Genomic DNA, 23,869 nt, shown 5'->3' with positions numbered 1-23,869 from the left:
AAGGAGAAGGAGAAGGAGAAGGAGAAGGAGAAGGAGAAGGAGAAATTAGATATCCTGAAGATCAAACTTGACCCAAAGAACTCAATGTCCCCCTCATCAGCAGGAAGTAGTCTAACGATAATGTCACCCCCTTTCCAACCCTGACTTTATTCAGGGATTGCTTTCCTTTCCCTCCATCCTTTTTTTCTCTCTTCTCTAGTGTTATAAGATTGAAAGGATTGAAAAGAGTGCAAGGAGAAAAAAAAAGTAGCAAAAGACAAGCTACACCCAGGCGCAAGCTTTTAGTTTGCACGATGTCTTCTTTGTCTTTCTCCCCAGGGCCCAAGCACTGTGTCCTGCTCACAAAGGCTCAGTCCCTGATGGTTAGGCCATTTGCCTACAGCTTCTTGTCTAATGGTTATCATTTTAATTGCATGCTTAGGACTTTGAGACATGGAATTTAGTTATAAAGACTGGGGTTTGGGTTGGCCTGGACTACAGTGTAGAACCCTATAAAAATAGTGTAATAAGGATTTAGTTCAAGTTGTTCCCAGCTGGTCAGCCATCTGGCCCTGTGCTACTGGCTAGGTAGTCCCCTTTCATTATCCTCTGGCCCTCGGCACCACATGGGTTCTGTATAGCCTCTGTCCCCAAGGTAGCAGAGAATCAGATTACTCAGAAGCACAGACAGTCCTGCTCCTCTGCTGGAATCTGTCCTTCCAGTCCTGAGAGAGAAGTAGGACACTCACTCAATGCCTTTCCTTTGAAAGAAAGATGATTGCAGGGAAAGCTTGGGAGAGCGTCATCATCCCACACCCAGTAGTAACACAACCACACACAGATTTCTGAAGAGACACCGTGCACGTAGCACACGTGTATGCTGAGTTGTTTTTGCTTTGTTTTGGTTTACTTTTAGGTTGAGACGAAGTCTCAAAATGTAGATGCCATCCAGCCTGGAACTTGCTGTGAAGGCCAGACCAATCTCAAAGTTATACCGATTCTATTTCATCTTCTTCCCAAGTGTCGGGATTATAGGGGTTTGCCGCCACATCTGGTTCAGACAGAGGAAGCATTCCTACCAGGCAAACTCCAGGCCTGGCAGGTGGCATGTGCCTATAATCCCAGCACTCAGGAGGCTGAGGCAAAAGGATAGTGTGTTCTAGGTCAGTCTATGTTTTATCATGAGACCTTGTCTCAAAAAGACAAATAAAGAGATAAATACATAAATAAAATCAGAGGCTCCATGAATGAGGAAGCTGACTTAACTGACTTGCCTCAGAAATATCAAGTCTTGTACATTTATTAACAAATAAATGTTTAATATATTTAATATATTACACACACACACACACATGTATGGGGAGTATGTGTATATGTGAGTGTATTGCCCACAGAGCTCAGGAGAAGATGTTGATTCTGGAGTTACATGAGAATGTGAGCTTCCCAATGTGGGTTCTAGGTACCAAACTTGGATCCTCTGCAAGAGCAGTATGAGTCCTTAACCACTGAGCCATCTCTCTAGCTCCTCAGGCCCTTTTAAAAGGAAAAAAAGTCACCAGGGCACCACTGGTGGCACATGACTTTAATCCCAGCAGTTGGGAGGCAGAGGCAGGTGGATCTCTATGAGTTCGAGGCTAGCCTGGTCTACAGAGTGAGTTCCAGGATAGCCAAGGCTGCACAAGGCTGTGTTTAAAAAAAAATCCAGAAGAACTCCAAGAATATATCCACAATATTCTAATTTAAGAAAAAAAAAAACAAAGATAGAGGCTAATGATATATTCCCCAAGCATCTTCCAATTACAAATTAATACGTCCTCACTAGTGTTTAAAAGAAAAAACTTTTCTAGTCATCATTAAAAAGAAAAGGTGGACTTTAAGGTTCTCCCTTAGGAGCTGGAGAGATGGTTGGGTAGTAAGAATTCTTCCTGTCCTCTCTGAGGGCTAGAGTTTGCCTTCTAGCGTCAAATGTTGAGTGGCTCAAAATCACCAGCAATCTAGCTCAAGGGAGTCTGGGGCCTTGAGTTGGCTTCCATAGGCACACACACACACACACACACACATACACACACACACGCAGACATTTATGAGTATTTTGCTTGTATGTATATCTGTGTAATACCTGTATGCCTGGTGTCTGAGGAGGCAGTGAGCCCTCCATTTGGGTGCTGGGAATTCAACCTGGATCCTTTGCAACAACAGACGCTCTTAGCCACTGAGTCAACTCTCCAGCAAATAAAAATAAAACCTTTAGAAAAACATTTGAAAGGAATTTTCCTAGAGGTGAGTGTATTGGTTACAGTCCCAGCTACTGAGGAGGCCAAGGCAGCCTCAGCAACACAGTAAAAACTAATGGAAGAGGACTTCTCATAGAAGAGAGGGGGGTGAGTGAGGAAAGAAGGGATGGAGTGAAGGAAGGAAGACGGGGAGGGAGGAGAGGGGGGAGATCACCCAGACTTCAAAGACCTTGTCGGAGGGCACAGCCTCAGAGCCCCGGCATGTTAGGGGTTGAGGTCTCCTCTCAGACAGTGTCACACAGCAAATCTATACATTACTGCCTTAACACACCTTCTCTTCTGTCCCTCCCTGTTTCCTTCCCTGGAGAAGCCTGGCAGACCCAGGCTTCAGGCAACAAAAGCATCATCACCACTTTATCTTGCCCCTTCATTGAGTTTTTCCAATAATATTTTACAATTGTACTAGGAAATTTTTTTTTTAAAAAAATTATTATTACTAAAGTGAAAACAAGGGCTGGAGAGATGGCTCAGTGGTTAAGAGCACTGGCTGCTCTTTCAGAGGCCCTGAGTTCAATTCCCAGCAACTACACACTGGCTCACAGCCATCTGTAATGGGATCTGATGCCCTCCTCTGGTGTGTCTGAAGACAGCCACTATACTCATATATAAAATAATAATTTTTAAAAATTAAAACAGATTTTTAAAGTTATTTTACTTTTTTTTACAGCTATTTATTTATTTAGAGGAAGGGCCTCTCTATTATGTAACTGGCTGGCTTGGTTGCTACGTAGACCAGGCTGGCCTCAAATGCACAGAAATCCATCCACCTCTGCCTCACAAGTGCTGGGATTAAAGGTGTGCACCACTGCCCCAGGCTTGAAAATTTGGATTTTTTTTTAAGTTTATAGTCATTCCCTTACCCCCAGATATTATTGTCTTCTTAACTTGTGGTGGGCACACTTCTTGCTGTCTTTTTTGCTGAAATATTTCCCAGTAAATACATGTGGCCATAGCCACATGGCCTGCCACACAGTGGCAGCATCTCGGCTGACCTAGAACTGCTCAGGATAGACCTTGACCTAGAAGTTCCCAAAATGTCCTCCGGGAGTGCTGTTCACTCTTTGCTAGAGAGTTCCGAGGTTAGAAAGAGGCTGGGGACCCTAAGGCCACCCCACCCTACAGACTAGAATGCACAAGGGGGGCTCATTACCCTCCAGCCAATTTTCTCCTCTTCGTGACACCCCAAATCATGAGTCAGAGGACAGTCCCTTGTTCTGACCACAGCCAAATAGCTAACTAATGTTGAAGGCATAGGAGGCTCCCAGTATTCTCCCTAGCTCTGTCCCACCAGGCTGGGATCTCAAGCCGGACACTCAGGCTTTCTCAGGTTACTCTGGAAAATGTGGTATGCATTGGGTCAGTTGGTAAAGATATTTGCTGTGTAAGGCTGAGACAAATTTTGCTTTCTCTTACTCTGTGCTTAGCAGTAACACAGATGCTAACAGAAGCTCTGTGCAGCCCAGGTCCTGCTGCTGGGTGTGTCTTTGCCTGTGGGAGAGCCACCCCCACATATAGGAAAGGCTACCAATAGGCAAAGGTGGGCCAGACATTGCAAGGGCTGGGTCGGAGGTAAGGCTCCACAGTGGTTACCACAGTGGCTGGGACAGAGAGCCAAGTGTGAGTTCTCAGGAAAAGCAGATGAGACAGAGGGGTGAGTGGACTCTGGAGGTGAGGGTAGTATGAGCAGAGTGGCGAAGGTGGGTAGTCACTGAAGGGGAAGTTAGGAGAGCCTTGAATACCAACCTGAAGGGCTATAGGAAACATTGTCACACTCTAGCAGGTTCCTGTGGTGGTGAAAGATGTGTTAGGCAGTCCTGGGTCCCTCGGTAGCCAGACCCCACAAAGCAACAGAATAAAATGGGGAAGGAGCTAACCCTGTCAGGCTATCTGGTTACTCTGTGCAACCCAGTCAACTTTTACTGTCTACACAGCCTAGAGCACTTGAGAATGAAGTCTTAATTGAGGAACAGTCCTGATCAGACTGGCCTGTAGACACATCTGTGGGAGATTGCTTTGATTAATTGCTATAAGAGAGCCCTGTCCACCATGGGTGGCACCATTACCTAGGCAGACAGTCCTGGGTTGTTTAAGACAGTTAGCTCAATATAAACCTCTGTGAACCAGGAAAGGGCATTCCTTCATGGTTTCTGCTGTACTTCCTTGGCTTTGACGTGAGTTTCTTGGTCAGAAGTGACACTGTGTAGAATAGCAAGCAGGCCTGCCTTCAAGTTCCCTCTTGAGTTTCTACCCTGACTTTCCCTCAAGGATGGTGTCTTAATTAGCATTTTAATGCTGTGAACAAACACCATGACCAAGGCAACTCTTATAAGGACAACATTTAGTTGGAGCTGGCTTATAGGTTTAGAGGTTCAGTCCATTATCATTTAGGTAGGAGCATGGCAGTATCCAGGCAGGCATGGTGCAGGAGGAGCTGAGAGTTCTACATCTTTATCTGAAGGCTGCTAGCAGAATACTGGCTTCCAGAATGAGAGTCTTAAAGCTCACACCCACAGTGACACACCTACTTCAACAAGGTCACACCTCCTAATAGTGCCACTCCCTGGGCCGAACATATACAAACCATCACAGACAAACTGTAACTTATTAGCTGAAATAAACCCTTTCCTTCCCCATGATGCTATTGGTCAGTGGGTTTTATCACAGCAACAGAATTCAAGCTAGAAAACCGTGTAATATATCTTGTCTTTGCTTACGCAGTACCCTCTTCTGGAAGGACCTTCACCTCCCAGCCCTTCTGAAAGCACTCCCTGAGATGGGACTCCATGCTCTCCCTCAGCATCTCCTCTTCTAGGAGGCCTCTGGGTAAGAGTAGACACCCCTCCACCTTCCACGCAGTCCAAGAGCACACAGGAAATCTCCTGGGGCTGTGTTGTCAGGTTTTAGCTCCAGCAGAAAATACAGCTTTGCTCCACTCATGCTCCCTCCATGTCACCACACCCAGAATTTGCCTGTCCCCAGGGAGCCTCATCTACTGTCTACCCGAGTATACAAACCATGAGACAGGCTGTAGAGGGAGTCATGGGAACACAGGGCCCATTTGCCTAGCGATGCTTCTGTCTGGTTGGTCAGAGTGTGACACAACCCACAGAGGAGGGAGAGGGAAGCACCTGGCCAGAGGTGTCCTCAAAGAAAGCCTGCCTCTACCTTCAGTCCTCATTGCACCTGAAAGGGTGGGTTGGAGGATCCTGTGGACCCCAGGCCCATCCCCCTGTGACCAAGCCTCAGTGTCCCACCCACAGCTGTGTCCACGCAGCTACAGTCATGGATAGATTCCGGATGTTCTTCCAGCACTTCCAGTCCAGCTCGGAGTCGGTGATGAACGGCATTTGCCTCCTGCTGGCTGCTGTCACAGTCAAGATGTATTCCTCTCTCGACTTCAACTGTCCCTGCCTCCAGCGCTACAATGCCCTCTACGGCCTGGGCCTGCTGCTCACGCCCCCTCTGGCCCTCTTCCTCTGTGGTCTCTTGGTCAATAGACAGTCTGTATTGATGGTGGAAGAGTGGCGCCGGCCAGCAGGGCACCGGAGGAAGGACCTGGGCATCATCAGGTAGGGTCTCACATACCTCTCTGCTACCCAGGGCAGTTTGATGTTATCAGATACACTCTTCCTTGTCCTAGCTAGTGACCGGTAGCTAAAGATGTTCTGCTCAGTTTCCAGTTCTCAACTGGAAACATGTTTCCGTGCATGTAGAGATTAGAGGGCAAGTTTCAGGAGTTGTCTCCTTCCACAGGATGGGCTCTGGGGATTGATCTCAGGCCATCAACCTTAAGTGGCCCTACCTGCTGACCCATCTTGCCAGTCCTGAAATACATATTTTGCTCCTATCAGTTTTCACCTCTCTGTGGCCACGACTGTAACCATAAGAATGATTCATTATTTCCCAGAATTACCCAGATCATGCCAGTCCCACTGAGTGCATAGTAGGTGTATGTTTGTTTGTTGCTTGTAGCAAGAGGTAATCTTTATGTAAAGCTATATTCCTTTCTTGGAAGCTTCCAGAGACAAGTACCTTGCCTGTTGTAGCCCTGTGTCCCAGGGTCTGGCACATACATACAAATTGGCTGACAAATCTCAGTAGTTCCTAACGCCCATTGGTGGGCATTAAAGACCTACCTGGGGCCAAGGTCCACTCTGCTGAGTGCTTTGCAAGTAAGGCATCTCTAGATTCACTTTCCTCGGCCCTGGGTCTGCTCCTTCAGCAGATCTGCTTTCCAGAATGATACAGCTTTGACACATAGACATTGAGAGAGAACCTTGGCCAAGCTCTGAGGACGCAAATCAGTTGGTGAAGTGCTTGTCTAGATTGCATGACAGCCTGGGCAGGACCCCAGCACTGCATCCTCCAGATGGGATGGCACACTCCTGCAATCCCAGAACTCAGGAAGAGGAAGCAGGGGGATCAGAAGCTGAAGGTCATCCTCACCTACTACACAGAGAGTTCAAGACCAAACAGGGATATAAAGCCATGCTGATGTGTACACATGTGTGTGTGTGTGTATGTCTGTGTATGTGTCTGTCTCTGTATGTGTGTGTGTTCTGTGTGTGCCTGTGCATGTCTCATGTCTCTCTCTCTCTCTCTCTCTCTCTCTCTCTCTCTCTCTCTCTCCCTACCTATCTGTGTGTGTGTGTGTGTGTGTGTGTGTGTGTGTGTGTGTAACTCACACACTGCAAGTGCAGTTCTCCCTGACTGCAGCTGCACACAGGCTGCCCCTTGACAACTCCTTTCTTTGCTCTCAGGTACATGTGTTCCTCTGTGCTGCAGCGAGCTCTAGCAGCGCCCCTGGTCTGGATCTTACTGGCCCTCCTTGATGGGAAGTGTTTTGTGTGTGCCTTCAGCAACTCAGTTGACCCTGAGAAGTTTCTGGATTTTGCTAATATGACCCCCAGCCAGGTACAGATCTTCCTAGCCAAGGTGCCCTGCAAGGAGGATGAACTGGTTAAAAATAGCCCTGCTCGCAAGGCTGTGTCTCGGTACCTCCGGTGCCTGTCACAGGTAAGCGGGGTCCTGTCCAGGCCTTGGTGCCTCAGAGAAACTGTGCTGCCTAGTTTTAGGTCAATTTGACAGAAGCTAGAGTCATCTGAGAGGAGAGAGTCTCAATTGAGTAAATATCTTCATAAAAATGGGTTTGCAGGCAAGCCTGTTGGGCATTTTATTTTTTTCTTTTTAAATTAATTAATTTATTTAATGTATGTGAGTGCTCTGTCTGCATGTACACCTGCAGGTCAGAAGAGGGCATCAGATCCCACTGTAGATGCTCTTGAGCCACCGTATGGTTGCTGGGAATTGAACTCAGGACCTCTGGAAGAGCAGTCAGTGCTCTTAACCACTGAGCCATCTCTCCAGACCCTATCAGGCATTTTCTTGATTAGTGATTGATGTGGGAAGGCACAGACCATTGTGGGTGGGACCAACCCTGGGCTGGTGGTCCTGAGTTCTATAAGAAAGCAGGTTGAGCAAGCCATGAGGAGCAAGCCAGTAAGCAGCACCCTCCCATGACCTCTGCATCAGCTCCTGCCTCCAGGTTCCTGCCCTGTCTGAGGTCCTGTCCTGGCTTCCTTCAGTGAAGGATTACAATGCAGAAGTGTAAGCCAAACAAGCCCTTTCCTCCCCACCTTGCTTTGGTCATGGTGTCCCATCACAGCAATAGTAACCCTGACTGAGGCAGATATCCTGTGTGGCTTTGGAGTTGGTGTTGAGCTGGATCCACACAACTTCCTGAGGATGCTCCTCACTTCGGGAGCCGTAACCAAGCGGGAGGTGTAGAGGGATTAGGACCACTATCCCTGAGAGGTGAGCCCTGGGCCATTGGTACCAATTTACTCAGAGCAGGTCCCAGGCACCCACCCTCCTGAAAGTCCCAGGAGCTGGGTGACAGAAGAGTGGAGCTGCTGGGTAATACACTGCATCACCTGCCCCCCACCCCAGACATGGATCGTCTTGAAAATCATATAATGCCGCCCATCGAGTGCTCCCACACTAGGTGCTGTGTTAAGCATTCTCTGTGCAACTTTTTGTTTAATTCTCAGACCAACTCTCTGAGATGCAGGCAGTTCTTGACATCTCATGTTTCAGACGAGGTAATGAGGCTCTGAAAGATTTCGTTTTCAAGGCCAAAGTCACATAACTTGTACCAGGCAAGGCAAGCTCTGGATACCCATCACTGATCTTTCTAACTACATCCTTATAAAGAAAATCCTCACCAGAGGCTTGTATTCTAACTGGGTATCTTTTCTACTATACTGGGGCATCCACAGCCCCACCTCCACCCAGGCTCCCAATTCCACCACCACCACCACCAACGCTGTGCCAGCCCGTGTCCATCACAGAGCATTTATGAGCCCGTTACACATGAAACATCTCCAGGACTCCAGAGAGTCTTAGACTCAGGTGTGAAGGGAACAGAGGGCCCCAGGGAAACTCTATACTCAACTCGTCTGGTGGGGACCCTGGGTGTGATCTGAAAAGGCAACTGTAAATGGCCGGAATCTCATCTACACGTGATAAGGATTTTCATGTTTGTGGGTCTGGGGGAAAGCCTGCATCTTTGGAAACAGGCAGGAGGAGAGTTGGGCAGGTGTGGGCTCCAGCATTAGAGAATGGCTTCCAGTTTCCCTCATGGTTGGCCTGACACTTCCCCTTTGTCCTTACACCCAGCTTACTAGCTTGCAAAATATAGCATTGTTGTGAGAATGGATGTGAGAATGGATACACAAGGCTGAGTGTCTTAGGGTTTTACTGCTGTGAACAGACACCATGACCAAGACAACTCTTACAAAGACAACATTTAGTTGGGGCTGGCTTACAAGTTCAGAGATTCAGCCCAACATCATCAATGCAGGAGTATGATAGAGTCCAGGCAGGCATGGTGCAGGAGGAGCTGAGAGTTCTACATCTTCATCCGAAGGCAGCTAGGATGAGGGTCTTAAAGCACACACCCACAGTGACACACCAATTCCAACAGGGTCACACCTCCTAATAGTGCCACTGTCTGGCATAAACAAACCATCACACTGGGTACTGAGATAAAATGGTTGATGTTTAGGTAAGTGGGCCACAAACAGAAGGAAGAACGGATGTTATGGGTGTTACGGTGAGTTTAGCTAGCCGCTTTGGCACCCAGAGGGTCGCACATGTGCAATACCCATCCAGGAACTATCTGGATTTGTGAATGAAATCACACACACACACACACACACACACACACACACTTTTCTCTCTGGTACTCCTGGCTCAACACCTTTTTTTTTTAAGCATCATTTATTTTATGTAAAAAAACATTATTTTATGTATATGAGTACACTGTAGCTGTCTTCAGCCACACCAGAAGAGGACATAAGATTCCATTACAGATGGTTGTGAGCCACCATGTGGTTTGTGGGAATTGAACTCAGGACCTCTGGAAGATGCTCTTAACCACTGAGCCACCCTTCCAGCCCCAAATATAAGCTCCTGAACAGGAACTTGAACCTTTCAACACCTTTTTTTTAAAGATTTATTTATTTTTTATATATGTGAGTACACCGTCGCTGTCTTCAGACACTCCAGAAGAGAGCATCGGATCCCATTACAGATGGTTGTGAGCCACCATGTGGATGCTGGGAATTGAACTCAGGACCTCTGGAAGAGCAGACAATGCTCTTATTGGCTGAGCCATCTCTCCAGCGCCCTCCTTCAACACCTTTTAAATCTATGTCTTATCTTTGTTGTCCTGTTACCTTCTGGGCAGCCCCCCACCCCCAGTGGGGCCACTTTCCCTTTCCACCTACATCTTGGTTGAATTTTCTTCTGTAACTGTAAATCTGATCCGTCGCTCTGAGACATGGCGATCTCTTCCTTTCCTCCTCTCTTCCGGTTCCTAGCCCGCACAAATCCCCAAGTCCTACCTCAGTCTACCTACCTAGCCATTAGCCATTGGCCCTTTATTGATCGATCAAAAACCAATTGAGGACAAGGACCTTTAGCGTTGGACACGTAGATTCTCCATTTGGAGGGCTGGATCAATTCAAAGCATTAGAACCAATCCCCGACATCTGGAGGCAGGGTTGGATAGGAGGATAGGTGGAGGGCTAAAAGGAAGGAAAACTGAAGGAATGGCTAGGTGGGACAATGGTGGACGTACAGTCAGAGGAGGGGCGGGACGACTGGATGAATGGATGAATGGGCGGAGATGTGGGTAGGCGGATGAATCTGGAGGATGCGAAGCAGGATGGTGACTGAATAAGAAACGTATGGATGTGATAAAGGATGGAGAGAAGACAAAGGGAGTAGCCTCGGAGCATGCACAGTGTACAGCATCCACACCAGAGCCCTACCACATCTCGCTAAAGCCTTCTCATCCTCCAGGCCATCGGCTGGAGTATAACCTTGCTGGTGATAGTGGTGGCCTTCCTAGCCCGCTGTCTGAGGCCCTGCTTCGACCAGACCGTCTTCCTACAGCGCAGATACTGGAGCAACTATATGGACCTGGAACAGAAGCTCTTTGATGAGACGTGCTGTGAGCATGCGCGGGACTTCGCACATCGCTGTGTGCTGCACTTCTTTGCAAGCATGCAGAGCGAGCTGCGTGCTCTGGGGTTACGTCGGGACCCAGCCAGTGGAATCCTAGAGTCACAGGAGCCCCCAGAGTCCCCAGAAGACCCGGATAGTGGAAGCGGGAAGGCCCACCTGCGTGCGATCTCCAGCCGGGAGCAGGTGGACCACCTCCTCAGTACCTGGTATTCCAGCAAGCCACCGCTTGACCTCGCAGCATCCCCCAGGCTCTGGGGGCATGGCCTCAACCACCGTGCCCCTATAGCTGCTCCAGGCACCAAGCTGTGCCACCAGCTCGATGTATAGGAATCTTACAAGGCTCCAACAGCAGCAGTTTTCCCGTGTCAAATTCCCATGTTGGGACGGGTCTGGAAGCCAGCCTTCCTTGTTGGTCTCCTTTCCAAATAGCCTGGTGTCTACCTAGTTTCCTCCTCTGTTGACACGGTTCCCTCTGACCCTGATCAAGTTCAGACTCTTATTTAGGGTATTCAAACTGAATCCCTGAATCTATCCTTTCCTTTCCTCTCTTCCTCCTTCCTCCCTTCTTTCCTTCCTTCTTCTCTCCTTCCTTCCTTCCTCCCTCCCTTCCTTCCTCTCTCCTTTCCTCTCCTCCCTTATCCTTTCCTTCTCTCCTCACCCCCCCCCATCTCTTCTGAGGAAGAGACACGCTTCAGCCGTCTAGCTGAAGACGATCTTGAACTCCAGGCCTGGGATACATGGCTAGCTAGCCTCCTGCCTCAGGCTCCCTTAGTCCCTTACAGGTATGAGCTGCCACTCCCCAATCTCCAGAATTCCATCTCTAACAATCCCCCACACACACAACACTGGTTCTTCTAGTCATTGGACCGAACTATGAGTAGCCATAGTCTGAATAAATCTGTTGTGGATCTGGGTCATAGACATTGACTCCAGATTTAAAAATAAAAATATTACCGTAATAGTGTCACCTGCCTGATATTTATTCATTCGATCTTCTTGTAGTCTAGTGAAGGCGTGATTACCAGCACTCCCACTTTAAATTTAAATTACATTTTTATGTATTTATTTATGTAGTGTGTGTGTGTGTGTGTGTGTGTGTGTAGAGATGAGAGGACAACTTGTACGAGCCATCTCTCTCATTCTACCGTGTCTGTCTCAGATCAAATTCAGGCCATTAGGCTTGGCAACAAGTGCCATTACCTGCTAGCCATCTTGCTGCCCTTCCTCCTGTGTTTAGGAGTTATTTTATTTTATGTGTGGGGGAGGCGGTGAGTATGAACACATGACTGGCCACAGAGACCAGAGGTGTTGGATCCTCTAGAGCTGGAGTTACAGGCAGTTGTGAGCTGGTTGATATGGGTGCTGGGAACCAAGCTTGAGAGAACAGTATGGACTCTTAACCTCTGAGCCATCTCTCTAGCCCCACCCCATTTGAAAACCTTACTCTGTAGCCTTAGCTGACCTGGAGCTTGGGGTGACCCTCCGGGTTCAGCTTTGTGAGTACGAGTGTGCCAGCACACCCTAGAGTCTCTCTCTAGTGTGTGTGTGTGGGGGGGGGATTATGGTCCCATGAAACTTAGCTGGCCTTCAACTTTCCATGTAGCTGAAGATGACCTTGAGCTTCTGACCTTCTTGCCTGCACTTCCTGAGTTCAGGGATTACAGATGTGTTCCAGCTGTGCCTAGTTTAATGCGGTGCTGGGGATGGAACAAAGCACACACTAAGCAAGCACTTTGTCACCTAAGCTATGTTACATCATTGTCTGAAAAAGAAAACCAAACCAAAAGTGTGTTGACATTGTCCAAGGTCACCAACATAGGTGCTGGCATTGATTGTCAGGATACCTGGTTCTGGGTTCTGCTCTGAGCTATGGCACCAGTTTACTCTCTAGATTTTTTTATTGTCCTTCAGTGCCCTTGCTGGGTTTCTTGCTGCTTCTACCGAGGTTCTCGTAGTAGGTTCTAGCAAGCTCTGCTTGGGAAATTCCTCATGAAAGCCTTAGGTACTAACTCTTAATGGCCACCCCAGATAGTCTGTGTTTCCAGACTAGAGATAAAACTCAGCTGCTGGAATGTTTGCCCAGCATCACTGAGGGTCATTGAACACACTGGACATGGTGTGCACACTTGCATCCAGCACTCAGGATGTGGAGGCAGGAGCATCGGATGTTTGAGGTCATCCTTAGATACAAAATAAATTCAAGGCCAGCCTGGGCTACTAAGACCATGTCTTAAAAATAAACAGATAAGGCTGGTGAGATCGCTCTAGGAGTAAAGGCACCAGGTGACAACCCTACATACCGACGTGACAGCCGAGAAGCTACTCTTGCAAGTTGTCCACTGACTTCCACACATAACTCAGGCAGGCACACCACTCTCTCAACACACAGTAAGTAACTGTTTTTAAAAATTCTTAAAAATAAATAAGAAAGTGCTTCTTGGCATCAGCAATAGCATCTGAGTTTGGTGTCTGCTGATGGGACAGTCTCTGGATGGCCTTTCCTTCAGTTTCTGCTCCACTCTTTGCCCCTGCATTTCCTTTTGACAAGGACAATTCTGTATTAATATTTTTGAGATGGGTGGGTGTCCCCATCCCTCAACCGGGGCCTGTGCCTATCCTCTGGAAACGGTCTCTATGGGTTCTCTCTTCCCTTTGTTGGGTATTTCAGCTAATGTCATCCATGTTGGATCCTGGGAACCTCTTGGGTCCCTAGCATCTGGGACTTTCCAGTGGCTACCCCCAGTTCCCCCTCCCCCACTGCTATACATCTCTGTTCAAATTCCTGACCCTCTGTACTAACCCCGTCTCCTCCCATACCTGGTCCTGCCCCCCTTTTCCCTCCACGTCCTCTCTCCCTCCCAGATCCCTCCTTCCTGCCAGAGCCTGACCAATGCACGCAGCCAACCACCCGACTGAGCTTGGGGACCCCAATGGAGGCCTTAGAGAAAGGACTGGAGGAGCTGAAGGTGTTTGCAACTCCATAGGAAGAACAATAATATCAACCAACCAGACCCCCAGAGTTCCCAGAGACTAAACCACCAACCAAAGAGGACACATGAGGGACCCACAGCTCCAGCTGCATAGGTAGCAGAGGATGGCCTTATTGGGCATCAATGGGAGGGGAGGCCCATGGTCCTGTGGAGGCTCGATGACCCAGCGTAGAGGAATCCTAGGGCACTGAGGGGAAGTGGGTGGGTGGGTGGGGCACCCTCATAGAAGCAGAGGGAAGGGGAGGGGATACAGGGTTTGTGGAGGAGAAACTGGGGGGAGAGATAACATTTGAAATGTAAATAAATAAAATAACCAGTTAAAAATTTAAAAAGAAAGTAAGAAAGAAAGTTGCTTAGAAACAGCTTATATTTTCCTGTGGAGTACCAGTTTCTAGCAGTTCTGTTTGTAGCTGGCCAAAGCTAAGCCTGGTCTGGGCTCTTTTAAGCCAGGCGTCTGCCCTCTAGTTGGCTGGGTTGATCTCTCTAGCCTTTCTTACCATCATCTCTGCTGCGTGCTGCCTGAACCCCCAGTCAGCAGCATCCCCTTCTCAGGTTGCCCCTTCCCTGATAGTCCTAGCTGCACCCCCAGCTTGATAAGGATGTCTCCAGAACCAGGCAGGTCTAGCTTGGGAAGAAAGCCTGTGAAACACCACTGTTTTGATCTGCTCAAAAAGTTGGTAGTCTCCAGCAGCGCAAACAGGAAGAGTCGGGGAAGACCAAGCCCGTGGGTTCCTCTCACCTTCATGACTCATTTGTGCCCAAATGCAAAGCTGGGTTTACTGCAGTCTCCTTTGCTGCAGTCTCTTCTGCTTCCTGTGGGACCTGGGCAGTGTAGATGCTCCTGGATGACCCTCCTGGAACCTGGATCCCCTCCATTAAGCCTTTTCTGCACCCTGGGTTCTTGCTAAGAGGCCTGGTGAAAACAGAAAATTCCTGCAGCTCAGCTCCCCCAACTTCCTGACTGTGGTCAAGCCATGCAAATGTCTGCAGTAGCATGGGGCATGATTCAAGCAAACGGTTAGCAGCAACTGTGGCGGAGAGTGGAGAGAGAACTTGATGATGGGCCAGCCTCCGTGGGTAAGCTCCAACCATGGGAAAGGAGGCTGGGAGATGGCCGCCTTGGGCTCTCTGGGGCAGCAACACAGGGACTGTTAAAAAGCCACCAACTGTAAATGTCACTCCTTCCTTCTTACGCCGTGCATTTATAGGACACCTCCAGCATACATCACTGTAACAGGAAATAGAGAAGAGATGTTTCATAGGTGACATCAAGGAGATCATCATTTAAAGGGACAGAGATGAGCACAGAGTCGTTGATGATTTATAGCAAACCATGCAACATAATAGAGGTAGGCCAGGGACCCGGAAGCTTTTGGGAGGAGGAGGGGGACAACAAAGCTCGAGACTGAAGGACAGCAATGGTATCATGTGACTGAGTCTTAAAGGATGGGACAGCTTTTGACATTTGGAAAGCAAAAATACGAGGAAACATAAAAGACACAGAACGGAGTCGGCAAAGGGCCTGCTGCATTTCCACGTGAGGCAGATGCTCATGAGGTGCTGGGGCCCAGAATGGAAGTGTGAGAACGTGAAGTACAGACAGGATGAGCAAGGTCACAACCAAATGGACGGATGTGCGTGCAACCTCACATAAGGAGAGGACATGGGCCAGAGCATGAGAAGTTTCCCAAGTGATGCCCCCTAAGGCCAACAACACCTTCTCTGGACCCTCCGGCCTCACCATGAGAGGTCTCACACCCTCTTTAGGCCCCAGTCGGTATAGCTGCACACACCCAAACCTCTTTGCTGTCATAATGTACATTACCTTTTGTCCACACCACTGCAAGTGTAAGATGCCCCCAGCTACGGGTGCCACCCTACTTAAGAGCGAGGGACACAGGTAACAGGCTCCTCTCACTCTTAAAGACTCTTCCTTTCAAAGAGAAAAGCTATATTGGGGGCCCAGGCACACTCCTCAAATCTCAACCAGTCCTGGGTTGTAGCCCTCTGACTCTATACCCAAGGGAGATGCAACATCCAATTGAGCTGTCTTGGCTCAGGCTGTACGTCCCTTCGTCTTATGCAGCCTGGCACTAGCAGCCCTGACATCTTCTCCCAAAAGGGGAAAATGTGGGAATCTCCAGGGATCATTTAGAACTCTGTACAGGGGACCGGAAGAGCAAGCAAGTGGCTAGTAGCAAGGTCAAACAGGAGATGCTATTTGGGATGGGTCTAGGTGAGGAGATGCTGAAGGCGATAGGAACCGAGAGGGCTGTTGGGGAGTGGGGTCCAGTGAGCATTTAGGGTAAGAAAGAGAAACAGCTAAAGAGAGAAAGGAGCAGAGAGTGCAGAGAGAGGTCAGCAAAGGAAGGGGACCTCAAGGGGGATTCTGTAGGACCCACGTGGATCCCCAGGCAACTGTCCCTTCCAGAATTATAAAGGAAGGCTAGAGGCTTCAATCCTGTTCCAGTCTGTGGTCCTGATGCAGGGATGACCATGTGCATCCAGTGTGGGGAAAGAGTCTGGGACTGAGGAGCACACAGGAAGCAGAGGGATCATCACCACACGAAACACTTCCACTGTGGAGAGGCTCTGAGGAAAAGAAGGCTCTCTACTGCACCCAACCCCTCTCCTTCCTAGATTCATGATCTCTGTTGGAAGAGATGAGGGTAGGATTTGGGGGTTCTATCCCAGAAGGTCTAGGGAAAACCAGTGGGAAATAGCCTGGAGTGACAGGCGGTGGCAGAACACAGGTGACACTGGGCTGCCTGCCAGTAGCAGCTGCCTGGACAGTGAGATGAGCACACTCATCAGGCCCTGAGCCCTCCTCTGCTCACAGACCCTCACTCTGAAGGGAAGCCGAGAACCATCAAGGCAAGTCTCCTGTTTGGGTCTGAGTTCTTAACTCCCTCAAATACATCCTTTCCTTTGATCTACACTTGGGTATTCACTCGGCACCTATTAAGTGAACACCTATTAAGCACCAAGCACAGTGTTCGCAGTATAGAATAGTGAACAAGGAGGCTGGAATGATGGCTCAGCAGTTAAGAGCACTGAGTGCTCTTGCGGAGGACCTGGGTTTGGTTTCCAGCATCCACATGACAGTTCACAACTGTTTGTAATCTGTAACTCCAGTTCCAGAGAGCCCACTACCCTCTCCTGAGGGTACTAGGCACTGATATGGTGCACATGTATACATGCAGACAAAAATTCTCATACAAATAAAATCAAACATCTTTTAAAAAAAAAAAAGAATAGTAAATAAAACAAATGCAGACCTTTAGCCTGAGCCCCAGATATTAAATGAACATCCTCTCAGCATAGCTAAGTTTGAAATAAGGGGACTAAGAAGACAGCTCAAGGGATTAGAGAACTTGCTGGACAAGCTTGAAGATCTAAGTTCAAATCCCCAGCACCCAAGTAAGAAGTTCCACTTGGTTATCCATACCAGGAACAAAGGAAGGGAGAGACAGGCAGATGCCGAGAGATTGTTGGCCAGACAGACTAACTTAGCGGGTGAGCTTTTGGAAAAGCAAGGGAATCTGTCTCTAGGCATAAGGAGAAAGACAAAGGAAGGTGCCTGGCACCATCCTGCTCTGACCTCTACCTCTGCAAGCTCATGCCAGGGTACAGTCACACACACACACACACACACACACACACACACACACACGTGGGGTGGGGCAGAGGCAGACACAGATAGAGACAAACAGAGACACAGGACCCTGAGCTAAGCTGAGAGCTCAGGTAGACCCCTCTAAAGAGGGGTCACTATCAGCCTGCTATGGGCTCATCCCTGTAACCCCACACTTGGGAGGCAAGTGGAAGATGAGTTCCAGGCCAGTAATACCTTGTCTCAAGAAAGTATAAAAACATTCCTTCTAGGCTCTGTCCCACCGTTACCTGGCAACATCCAGGTATGCCTGACTCACTGAAGAAGGGGCTGCTTGCCCCCTCCTCACTCTCTTGCTCTCTTACTCTCTTCTCTTTGCTCTCTGTCCCTTCTCTCCCTATTCCCCTTCCACCTCTCTCTCCATATGCTCATGGCCAGCCACTTCTCCTCCTCCTCCTCTACCTCCTCTTCCTCCTCCTCCTCTTCTTCTTCCCTCTCTCTCTCCCTCTCTCTCTCTCTCTCTCTCTCTCTCTCTCTCTCTCTCTCTCTGCCTTTCTCTTTCTCTGTCTCTACTACCCCCCTCAACTCCCCTCCCCATGCCCTAAATAAACTCTATTCTATACTATACCCATCATGTAGCTGGTCCCTCAGGGGGAAGGGATGCCTCAGCATGGGCCCAAAGAGGTGCCCCCTTCCACCTCACCATACCGCCCCTCTACTAAACACATTCCTGGTTCTTCCTTTCCTCTTTATTTTTTTTTTAATAAAATACAACAATAAAGGGGAGGGTACAACATTAAAGTGGATTTTAGCCAGCCATGATGGTGCATGCTTTTAATCTCAGCATTTGGGAGGCAGAGATAGGGGGATCTCTGTGAGTTTGAGGCCAGCCTAGTCTACGGAGCAAGTTCCAGGACAGCCAGGGCTACCCAAAGGAAACTCTGTCTCAAAAAAAACAAAACAAAATAGGAGATAAATTAGAGGGGCTGGAGAGCTTGCTCTGCTGTTAAAGGCACTGCTCCTTCTTCCAGAGGACCTGGGTTCAATTCCAAACATCCACATGGCAGCTCATAACTCCCTGTAGCCCAATCTTAAGAGATCTGAGGGTATTTGGCACACATGTGGTGCGCAGGCACACATGCAGACAAGTCTCCATATACAAAAAATGAATGAATGAATGAATGAATGAATGAATGAATGAATAGTTTTAAAGACAATCAGGAATGTCTGTTGGGAAGAAGAGGTAGCAGACTCTGGGGTGGGAGGGGGTTGTCCTGTTTGAGGAGTAAAAGGAGGCCGGTAGCTAAGTGTAGACCTCGGAGGGAGGCCGAAGCTCCAACCCTCACAGTGCTGTGTAGTACCCAGGAGTGACTGCGGTACATCAGGCCTTTCCAAGCAACATCGCCGGTAGAACATTTTAGCCGCTGATAGCTAGCTCAGGTACCTTTCAACCAGTCTGGAATTCTTGACATACCATTGCTGCAGACAGGCAGCTGTGTCCAATACCTGTCCACATGACAGAGATTCCAGGCGGTGCTGGAAATCTCTTTTGGTTTCATGAAACATCCAGGGCCACCCCATCCCCATTCAGCCCTGGAAGCGCTGTGGTCTCTGTGCCTATAAACACTGTGATGGAAATCGAGGGGCAGACAGACATCTCTTTTGCTGGATCTCCCTCACACTGCTCCCTTCTGATGACTGTCTTCTGGAGGAGTCCCTAACAATAGTCTTCCAGAGGCCACCAACCCAGGGACTCCAGTTGTCCCAGAGACACCTAGCCTCATGCCTAAGGGAAACAACATTTTTCCCTGCCATGTCCTATTTGTGACACAGTAGCCTTTCCATGCAATAGACAAATCAGAAGATGAGTTAAAACAAAAACAGACACATTCCCTTACTCCCCCTTTGCCGTCTACTCCCACCCACAGGTGCTAGCCTGGACTCACATCCCACTCCTCCACCTATGACCTGGGTGGTCTTTAGCTAATAGATTCCTCTCTCTGAACCTCAAGCCTCACTTCTGTAAAATGATAAAGATCCCATCCCACAGGATTGTTCGAGAGTTACACAATGCATGTAAGGTGCACGCAGTCAGCTGAGGTCATGACAGTTCTTGTGACTCATACAAAGATGCAGGCAAAGTCTACTAATGTGGTTACATGCATATTTCTATACCCAGAGAGAAGCAACCCGAACACATCCATGGTCAGAAACACAAGGAGGTGTTCTTTCTGATGTTCTGCCTCAGCCTCTCCTTGCCCCAGACAAGGAATCATCCTGTTGGATCTAGATCTGACATGCCTGTCTGAAGGCTGCAGGATCAAAGTGGGCCTTCCCCTTGTGGCTCAACAGAAAGAAGTATGAAAACCCATCACTTGTGGGCCAGGGGTGGAGAGGTAGAAGAAGAAGCCTGGTGAGAGTTTGTCACCAATAATTCACAAATACAAGCACATCCACAGAGACACAAACATGAAACAGGCTGAAACCCTAACTTAGGCAACCTGTCCGATCTCCAATGCCAATTATGATGGAGTAAGCCCACAACCTTAGCATCTGGAGGGTCTCAGATAAGGCCATCAGGAGTTCTAGATCTTTCTTGGCTACATAGTGAGTTGGAGATATTGTTTCCAAAAAAGAAAAGAAACTCCCCCAGTCCAGGTTTTACTATACAGCCACTCTCTATAACATTGTAGCATCCTTTCTATGTAACACATTGTAACACCTGTGCCTCTGCCATTCCTACATGAATAACATCCAATCACCGCCGCCTGCCACAGCCTTTATCACCACATCTTTTCCATGTCATCTTATTATCATTGTCTCAATTGATGGAGTTGCTCCCTAGGGTCCCGGTGGCATCCTAGAGAGACAGGAGGAGGGTACAAAGAGACGACGTGCTTCCCCAGAGCCCAACGACCTCTCAAATTCCAGCTTGTCCATTCCTTCTCCTCCCTCCCACACCCAGGAAAAACTGGTCCTCATTGGGTACACTTCTCTAGGCTGCAGGCAGCTGGAGAGAAGGGTGGGGGGGAGCCAGAAGGAGGGACAGAGTCCTGGCTGTACCTACAGGATTGGTCACGTTGCGCCCTCTCTGCCAGCACCTGTTTAGAAGGCTCAGGGTACGTGATGAGGTCACTCTTAAAGGGGACTTCTAAACAGGTGCTGGTGGAGAGGTGACCGGCAGGAGAGCCCAGTCATGAGGTGGTTGCTTAGGGGGCAGGGTGACCTACTGGAGCTGTGTGGGAGTCCACAGTGAGAGGCGAAGAGGCTGAGGATCCCCACAGGACACAATGGACAAGTTTCGGATGATCTTCCAGTTCTTGCAGTCCAACCAAGAGTCCTTCATGAATGGTATCTGTGGCATCATGGCGCTGGCCAGTGCCCAGATGTACTCTGCCTTTGACTTCAACTGCCCCTGCTTGCCCGGCTACAATGTGGTCTATAGCATGGGCATACTGCTGACGCCTCCCCTGGTGCTCTTCCTGCTCGGCCTGGTCATGAACAACAACATATCCATGCTAGCTGAAGAATGGAAACGCCCGAGGGGTCGCCGGGCCAAGGACCCAGCCGTGCTACGTTACATGTTCTGTTCCATGGCCCAGCGAGCTCTCATTGCCCCTGTCGTCTGGGTGGCTGTCACACTGCTGGATGGCAAGTGTTTTCTCTGTGCTTTCTGCACAGCTGTGCCGGTGGCCACACTAGGCAATGGCAGCTTGGTGCCAGACCTGCCTGCTCCAGAACTTGCTCGCCTGCTGGCTCGTGTGCCCTGCCCTGAGATCTATGATGGGAACTGGTTGCTGGCCCGAGAAGTGGCCGTGCGGTATTTGCGCTGCATCTCTCAGGTGAGGGGGCTGGGTCTCTTCACAGGCCAGGTCCCTGTGGGAAAGTCCCTTCTCAGTGTGGGGGTTTCCCCTCAGATGGCTGTGGGTGGAGGCATGCATTCCCAGCTAAGACTCAAAGCAGAGCCATGTCTTCTGTCAAACAGGGTCACCTGGAGAGCGTGGATGATTCACCTCCTCCATCCTGAGCTCAGACCTGAAAGGCTGAGGGATTTGCATCCATTTCCTCTCCCGGGCCCAGGCGGTAGTGAGGACAGTGGGTGGCTAAGCCATTTGGGTACATTTCCCTGGCAAATACTCCCAGCTGGTGCCTGCTCTCTTCAGGAGTGGGAGCTGGGGGTCTGAGGATCGTGAACAGGAGGGAGCACATGGGTGAGGGAGATGGATGGTTGCGATGAGATTTAAAGGGCCAGCCATCTGGGCATCGTGCTCTGGAGCAGGGAACTGTGTGGTGTCCGCTGCAGTGGGGCTAGAGAAGCAGGCACACTCTTCTCTGGCCAGTGTAGACCCCTGACTCCCTTCTTGATAGAGGAGTTTCTACATGGCCTCTGTCACCAGCCAGACAGACTGAAGGATCTCCCACCATTGAGTGTCTAAGTTACAATCTTTACCTCCTTGTCTGGGGACCCCTGTCCGATCATCCTAGGCCTCAGGCCCAGGAGTACCTGTCACTCCACTTGACCTTTAAACTGTCACAGTGTATAAGCTGGAAGTTCCCCCCGCCCCCAGAAGCCACAGGCAGCCTGACTTGTAGACAGGTCCCTTGTGACTTGTAGAAACTGAATTCCGAACTCCCTTTAGAATGAATTGACTTTATCTAGAAATCAAAAATTGTCAAACAGAAAAATCAGATTTCCAGCTCTGCTTGGAACATGAGACAACCCAAGCCCTGTGGCTTAGTGAGGAACATGGGAGTCGGGCCCCTGCCTGAGTCATATGCTCTGTATTTTCCCACCCACCCCCACGGCAGCCATTGGGCACCATTAACACCACACCTGCCTGTTCCCCCTCCTCTCTGTGCAGAAAGGGGTCTGACCCATAGACAGGGAGGTGTGTCCTGCTCTGTGCCCTGTTGGAGTTTGAGGACTGTCCAGGGTGCCTCTGGACCTCCTTGAGAGTCCATCTTAACCTGATGGAAGAAGTGCTCCTTTAGAGCTGCTGTCCGTTCCAGAAGCTGAAGGGAAGGCCCGGAGCTTGAAGGAAGAAGGCCAGTAGGTCGGGGAGATAGGGAAAGGCCTTCTGAAGGAAGAGGCGTGGAATGCTATAGACAAGCTGTCTTATAGCCACTGTCTGGTTTAGTTCTCCCAAAATCCCTGTGTGGGGGGTGCTGTTGCTAGTAACCCCATCCCGGAAGTAGAGAAGCAGCCCAGAAAGATCACGTGGGGAAGAGCCTCGCTGTGGGATGCGGTGCTAACTCCTGTTCACTGAGCGCCCTGCCAAAGCTGCACATTCTGTGTCCCCAGGATCTGGTCCCTATGAGGTAGAGTATGTGGTTATTTTACACATGGGGAGATACAGACAGGCCAAGAGGTTGCGTGACTTGGTCCATAGCTGGCTTCCGTTGGGGAAGTCTTTGGAGGGTCTGGACCGGTAGGTCTGCTGACAGACATCTTCCTCTCCCCGCAGGCGCTGGGCTGGTCCTTCGTGCTGCTGACCACATTACTGGCGTTCGTGGTACGCTCTGTGCGTCCCTGCTTCACGCAGGTTGCCTTTCTCAAGAGCAAGTACTGGTCCCACTACATCGACATTGAGCGGAAGCTCTTCGATGAGACATGCGCAGAGCACGCCAAAGCCTTCGCTAAGGTATGCATCCAGCAGTTCTTCGAAGCCATGAACCATGACCTGGAACTGGGTCATACCCATGGAGTACTGGCCACGGCTTCGGCCAAAGCCACAGCCACAGCCACAGCCACAGCTACAGAGGCTGTCCAAAGTCCCTCTGACAGGACAGAAGAAGAGAGGGAGAAGCTGCATGGCATCACTGACCAATGCACCATGAACAGGCTGCTCACAAGCTGGCACCAGTGCAAACCACCCCTGAGGCTGGGCCAGGAGGCACCGCTGATGAGCAATGGCTGGGCTGGGAACGAGCCTCGGCCTCCGCGCAAGGAAGTGGCCACCTACTTCAGCAAAGTGTGATCTGTAGCTGGCTGCAGAGGCATGAGCAGAGATCTGAACCCATAGCCTTCCGCCCCTCGAAGAACAGTAACTCTGAGGCATTGCCACAAATCTAGGCGTCCACCTGCTGGTGTGAAAAGGGAAATTCAGAGCTGAAAGACAGTACTTGCTTAGCTGCCCTGGGTGGCCTGGAAACAATGCCATCCCATGCTTCATCTCCTGCTGTTTCTGTATTATAAGCGTTTAGATCTGGCCTTCGGGAGCAGGATGCATGGCTGGTACCCAAGTCCCTTCCCAGGCCTCATCCTGATGCTGCTTGCTCCATCCCTGGCTTGCTGAGGCTTAGGCTCCCGAAGCCCACTCTCACCATTTCTTCTTGCTCTAGACTTCTCTTATGCTCAGGCTCAAGAAACTGAGGACAACCAACTCTCTCATGATCGGTGCCAGTCTCTTGGATAAAAGGGAATGGGCGCCAGCTGGTGTGACACACCTAAGCGACCCATG

At 49.5% G+C, this 23,869-nt stretch overlaps 2 protein-coding genes across 2 annotated transcripts; both read left to right on the top strand.

Annotated features, from left to right (window-relative positions):
• Nucleotides 1-5,555: 5,555 nt before the first annotated feature.
• Nucleotides 5,556-11,132, top strand: Calhm3 (calcium homeostasis modulator 3). Its single transcript, XM_028775924.1, has 3 exons — nucleotides 5,556-5,842; nucleotides 7,034-7,289; nucleotides 10,641-11,132. The coding sequence occupies exons 1-3, from the start codon at nucleotides 5,556-5,558 to the stop codon at nucleotides 11,130-11,132; spliced, it is 1,035 nt and encodes a 344-aa protein (XP_028631757.1).
• A 9,566-nt stretch (nucleotides 11,133-20,698) lies between these two features.
• Calhm1 (calcium homeostasis modulator 1) lies at nucleotides 20,699-23,466 on the top strand. Its single transcript, XM_028776575.1, has 2 exons — nucleotides 20,699-21,250; nucleotides 22,874-23,466. The coding sequence occupies exons 1-2, from the start codon at nucleotides 20,699-20,701 to the stop codon at nucleotides 23,384-23,386; spliced, it is 1,065 nt and encodes a 354-aa protein (XP_028632408.1). The 3' UTR covers nucleotides 23,387-23,466.
• The last annotated feature ends 403 nt before the right edge of the window (nucleotides 23,467-23,869 follow it).

Source organism: Grammomys surdaster, unplaced genomic scaffold (assembly GCF_004785775.1).
Source record: "Grammomys surdaster isolate TR1022 unplaced genomic scaffold, NIH_TR_1.0 66, whole genome shotgun sequence".
In the NCBI taxonomy this organism is placed as follows: Eukaryota; Metazoa; Chordata; class Mammalia; order Rodentia; family Muridae; genus Grammomys; species Grammomys surdaster.
This window is presented reverse-complemented; position numbering and strand designations above follow the sequence as displayed.

Excerpts from the sequence above, each read along its gene's own strand:
- Calhm3 (XM_028775924.1), top strand. The coding sequence starts at position 5,556 with ATGGATAGATTCCGGATGTTCTTCCAGCACTTCCAGTCCAGCTCGGAG. Across the intron at positions 5,843-7,033 it reads AAGGACCTGGGCATCATCAG|GTACATGTGTTCCTCTGTGC; the intron begins GTAGGGTCTCAC and ends CTTTGCTCTCAG. Across the intron at positions 7,290-10,640 it reads ACCTCCGGTGCCTGTCACAG|GCCATCGGCTGGAGTATAAC; the intron begins GTAAGCGGGGTC and ends CTCATCCTCCAG.
- Calhm1 (XM_028776575.1), top strand. The coding sequence starts at position 20,699 with ATGGACAAGTTTCGGATGATCTTCCAGTTCTTGCAGTCCAACCAAGAG. Across the intron at positions 21,251-22,873 it reads ATTTGCGCTGCATCTCTCAG|GCGCTGGGCTGGTCCTTCGT; the intron begins GTGAGGGGGCTG and ends CTCTCCCCGCAG.